Source organism: Sinocyclocheilus grahami, unplaced genomic scaffold (genome assembly GCF_001515645.1).
Source record: "Sinocyclocheilus grahami isolate Dianchi unplaced genomic scaffold, SAMN03320097.WGS_v1.1 scaffold824.1, whole genome shotgun sequence".
Lineage (NCBI taxonomy): Eukaryota > Metazoa > Chordata > Actinopteri > Cypriniformes > Cyprinidae > Sinocyclocheilus > Sinocyclocheilus grahami.
This window is the reverse complement of record NW_015506003.1, coordinates 335,364-340,542: the sequence shown is the minus strand read 5'-3', so window position 1 is coordinate 340,542 and position 5,179 is coordinate 335,364. Positions and strand designations below refer to the sequence as shown.

Genomic DNA, 5,179 nt, shown 5'->3' with positions numbered 1-5,179 from the left:
CCGGGCCACTTCTTTCGAGGCCAACCCGTTTAGACATTACTGAGGTTAGTATTCAAATGCACGTGTTTCCACAGCGCTGTTTGGATGGGGCGCCGTGCCTTGCATGCGACGAGAAGTTACTTTTTTTTTTTACACACAAATTCTTACCAAGATTGTGGATTAGAGATGTTTTTTTCCCCCTATGACAAACACAACAAAGTGAAGAAAACTTTTTCTAACAAAGTTTCTACGACGTTACAGGTGTTTTGAGCGCAGGTCCGGGACCAGACGCGTTAATCATGTCCCGCTTTATGGAATTGAGGGAATTCGGAGACGCGGCAACATTTCTGCGTAAAACCAACCTGGAACAACTCGCTGCGCAGTCCCATGCGTTTGATGGTACTGTCACACATCCTGTTTGTGTCCGGTGTGAAAACCAGATTTTTTTTATTGGTGCACAAGCCTATCAAAATGTTTAAAGAATTGATTTGAAATCATATCCGATTCTGAATGTTACTTGTTGAAATGAGCATGTAGTGTGCATGTAAACACTCCTAGAATATTGACTTTTCCTAGATATTTTGACATAACACAAGCTAATTATTACATGCAAAACAATACATTTATATTATATCCTACATAATGTAGGCTAATAATAATAATAGTGTTATTTTCAATTTGTGTAGCATGTGCATAAGAGGAAACCTACCATGGTATTTAATGTTATTAGTTACCTGGCTGTAAATTTCAGAAGAGCCACACATACTTCTGTGTGCAGGGAAGAAGCGTGTTTGGATTCCAGATGAGAAAGAAGCCTACACTGAGGTGGAGATCAAAGACACTGATGGAGACAAAGTCATGGTGGAGACCAAAGATGGAATGGTCAGTCAAGCGTCAATTGGCCTTGTTCTTTTCCCGAGATCACACTGTAAAAAAAAAAAAATTCTTAATCACTGTTTGTCTTATTTTTCAGTAAGTATAGCATTGTTACAACAAGATACATTTACTTGAGAAGAAATTGCGAAAGACTTGCTTTAAGAGAAAAATCTTTCAATTATCTTTCTTACCTCACTGGGAAATATTTTTTTCTTCTTTTAAACTAAAATCAAATAATTTATTTGTTCATGCTTAAAAAAAACAAATAAAGAAAAATAAACGTAATACATTTTTACTATAGAAAAAATATTGATTAAAGAAATGATATTTTATTGCAGTGTACATCAAAACGATGCTGATGATATCTTGTGAGCCTCTGAAAAAGCTGTTTGTTATGATGTGTGTATTATATTGTATTTATAGCAAGCGACTCAAAGATATTGCCCGAGATCACACTGTAAAAAAAAAAAAATTCTTAATCACTGTTTGTCTTATTTTTCAGTAAGTATAGCATTGTTACAACAAGATACATTTACTTGAGAAGAAATTGCGAAAGACTTGCTTTAAGAGAAAAATCTTTCAATTATCTTTCTTACCTCATTGGGAAATATTTTTTTCTTCTTTTAAACTAAAATCAAATAATTTATTTGTTCATGCTTAAAAAAAACAAATAAAGAAAAATAAACGTAATACATTTTTACTATAGAAAAAATATTGATTAAAGAAATATTTTATTGCAGTGTACATCAAAACGATGCTGATGTTATCTTGTGAGCCTCTGAAAAAGCTGTTTGTTATGATGTGTGTATTATATTGTATTTATAGCAAGCGACTCAAAGATATTTAAGTTCAGCATACTTAAGTGAGAGAAAAAAAATTCATTTTCTCAGTTTTGCATGTTTTCATGCAAGTAACTACATTTGATCTGCAGTGGAAATAGAAAACATATCACAAGGTGGTAATTAAATACTGCAATCTAATATTGACAGATGTTAACAGTGAAAGAGGAAGACATTCAGCAGATGAATCCCCCGAAGTTTGACATGATTGAAGACATGGCCATGCTTACGCACCTCAACGAGGCCTCTGTTCTTTTCAACCTCAGCCGTCGCTACAGTTTCTGGATGATCTACGTGAGACATCACATTATCATTTACTGATGAACAGCTGTCTGTAACTAAAAGAGGTTTAAGAATAACTTGAGCGTTATCTGATTCTGTAATGTTCTTTTTGACTGTTGTATAATTTTAGGGCTGTCTCAGTCTTATTGCGTGTTCTTTTGTCTGTCTGCAGACATATTCAGGGCTGTTTTGTGTGACAGTTAACCCGTATAAATGGCTTCCCGTCTATTCTCCTGAAGTGGTAGCCGCGTATAAGGGAAAGCGTTGCACAGATGTTCCACCTCACATCTATGCCATAGCAGACAATGCCTACAATGACATGCTAAAAAGTACGTTTTGAAACACTTCACTTTTGATCTCAGTTTCCACATCTTATATTTTGCATGTATTTTGATTCTTAATTTGATTCAAAACATAACTGATACATTTAATTGTCTTTATTCTTTAACATGTACTGATTAAGTAATCAGTGAGTTTTTTTTCTCTTGTAGATCGTGAAAACCAGTCAATGCTTATCACGTAAGTGACCCTCCATTACATCTCAATTCTACAACTATTAGGTCAAAATGACCTGAAATCCTTTTTTCTCATTATTTAACCATGAAGCGGCATAAAAAAATGGGTGTTTTTTACCATTTTGAAAAGTTTTCTTTTTTTCTTCTTTTATCTTCACTTCTTGGATTTAATATTGTTTCATGTATATTTCACATAAATTTTGTCCATGCCTAGCGGAGAATCCGGTGCTGGCAAAACTGTCAACACGAAACGTGTAATTCAGTATTTTGCCATTATAGCTGCTCTTGGCGATGCAGGGGGCAAAAAAGGAGTAAGGACAGAAACTTCACTTCTGTCTTTTTGTCATCACCCATCCTTATCCCTTGTTTTTGTTCCTCTACATCTTGTTTTGGGGGGATTTTTAATAATGTCTGAATGTTTATTCCTTTTGGATTCACAGACATCCTTTTAACCGATAAGGAGTCACCCTCAGAGTTTTGATACCCTAGTTTTGTATTCCCGTTCCAGTATGTTTTTATAAACCCTTTTTTATACCACTCTTTACATTGCCCTTTTCCCTTTTTGCAATGTCTCTCATTATTGTCTCGTTTTTAACATTATATGCTCCATTTTCATTCTTTGTCTTTTTGAAGAAACCCTGACATCATCTATTTCCCCCTCAATCATGACGTATAATATTTAATTTTAATTTCCATTAATTTGTTCTGTCCTACTCATTGAAGTAATTTTGGTGTTGAATTAAAAACTCACACATTTCTCTCTTTTCAACGTAAATAGGGTACATTAGAGGATCAGATCATTGAGGCCAACCCAGCTATGGAAGCTTTTGGCAATGCAAAAACCCTGAGGAATGACAATTCGTCCCGTTTTGTGAGTGAAAATCATAAGAGGAGAATATCTAATTTCCTTTCAATACTGTTCTCCGTTTCACGTTCTTTCCTCTCTTTAACACAGGGCAAATTCATACGAATACATTTTGGTCCAACTGGGAAACTAGCATCTGCTGACATTGACATCTGTAAGCTGATCTGAAAAATATTACTGTGTCAATAGATTAAATATAGTTTTCCCCCCCTTCAAATCCTGTTCCTTTTCACCTTCTCTTTTGTTAAGATCTTCTGGAAAAATCCAGAGTGATTTTTCAGCAAGCTGGAGAGAGAAGCTACCACATCTACTACCAGATCCTCTCACACAGAAAACCAGAACTCCAAGGTATTCATAGGAAACGCTTAAAGTATGACTACTATTTAAGCTGAAGTATGGAATATATATAGGCATAGACGTCTATATGCCTGCAAAATTCCATCCAAAGTGCACTGTGTGACTTCAAAATCAAACCTCTTCCATCTTCCATCACAGATATGCTGCTGGTGTCATCAAATCCCTTTGACTTCCACTTCTGCTCGCAGGGTGTTACAACTGTGGACCACCTGGATGATGGAGATGAACTGCTTGCAACTGACGTAAGTACTGTTGTATGATGGAGATCCTTGTAAAGAGACTCTTAGATATATTGAATGACCACTCACCTATAGGGAAACTTGCTTACCATCCTCTAGCATGCAATGGACACCCTTGGCTTCACCCCTGAGGAGAAGTATGGCTGTTACAAGATAGTCGGTGCTATCATGCACTTTGGCAACATGAGGTTCAAAGTGAAGCAGAGAGAGGAGCAAGCAGAGGCGGACGGCACTGAAAGTAAGAGGGATTCTGTCCTAAGCTAGGTTTTCAGTTAGTGGCTTGGTTTGACTAAGCGCTGTGGTTTTGTTACCCAGGTGCGGACAAAGCGTCCTATCTCATGGGGATCAGTTCAGCTGACCTCATAAAGGGACTGCTTCACCCCAGAGTGAAAGTGGGCAATGAGTACATTGTTAGAGGACAGACAGTTGAACAGGTCAGTTTGGTCAGTAAATGATGAATTAACATCCCTGCCATATAATTTCATCTAGCAGTAAGAATATTTAGGCTTTTGTGTCATGACAGGTGACCTATGCAGTTGGTGCTTTGGCCAAAGCCACGTATGACCGCATGTTTAAATGGCTGGTGAGCAGAATTAATAAAACCCTGTACATGGCCCTCCCTCGTCAGTTCTTCATAGGAGTGCTGGACATAGCAGGCTTTGAGATCTTTGAGGTAAGTCAGTTGATCAAATTGCTTTGCATCACTCTTTACCACTCTCTGTTCATCACATGTGGATCTTAAAGATACAAGACACAAAATTAGGGCTGGGTGAAAATATGAATTTTCGCATTAATCGCAAACCTCATTTCATTGTCACAATTTTCATTTCTTAAAGGGGTGCTATTATGCTTTTTCACTTTTTCAACTTTAGTTAGTCTGTAATGTTGCTATTTGAGCATAAAAAAGATCTGCAAAGTTACAAAGGTCAAAGTCCAATTCAAAAGGAGATATTTTATTTAACAGAAATCACTTTTCAAAAACTACAACGAACGACTCGTTTGGACTAAAACACATATTTTCTGGGATTTGTGATATCACAAATACAGATGAATGGGACGAGACCTGGTTGAGCTGCACTAGAGAAAGCAACGAGTGTTATCACTATGTCAGAGACACGCTAGCTTTCCCAAGGCAGACGAACTTAGAGTGGTTACAATCATCCGGGTTTAAATTGTGCTCAAATTTATTTGCTTTTGACGCAATATTTACACTGAAGCTTGCAGGCG

At 36.8% G+C, this 5,179-nt stretch overlaps 1 protein-coding gene across 2 annotated transcripts in view; it reads left to right on the top strand.

Moving 5' to 3' along the window:
* The window catches only part of myh7bb (myosin, heavy chain 7B, cardiac muscle, beta b), a 22,131-nt gene continuing 16,952 nt past the window's right edge, over window positions 1–5,179 (top strand). Inside the window, exons 1-14 of one of the 2 annotated variants that reach the window (XM_016247107.1) lie at window positions 1–44; window positions 241–378; window positions 758–861; window positions 1,845–1,988; window positions 2,149–2,305; window positions 2,468–2,495; window positions 2,706–2,802; window positions 3,270–3,362; window positions 3,447–3,510; window positions 3,606–3,704; window positions 3,852–3,955; window positions 4,052–4,190; window positions 4,268–4,386; window positions 4,476–4,625. In XM_016247107.1, the coding sequence (XP_016102593.1) occupies window positions 279–378; window positions 758–861; window positions 1,845–1,988; window positions 2,149–2,305; window positions 2,468–2,495; window positions 2,706–2,802; window positions 3,270–3,362; window positions 3,447–3,510; window positions 3,606–3,704; window positions 3,852–3,955; window positions 4,052–4,190; window positions 4,268–4,386; window positions 4,476–4,625 (1,398 nt within the window). In that variant the 5' untranslated portion in view covers window positions 1–44; window positions 241–278. Of the gene's footprint in view, window positions 45–240; window positions 379–757; window positions 862–1,844; window positions 1,989–2,148; window positions 2,306–2,467; window positions 2,496–2,705; window positions 2,803–3,269; window positions 3,363–3,446; window positions 3,511–3,605; window positions 3,705–3,851; window positions 3,956–4,051; window positions 4,191–4,267; window positions 4,387–4,475; window positions 4,626–5,179 lie in introns of those variants that run through there. The other variant, XM_016247108.1, reaches the window with a different exon arrangement.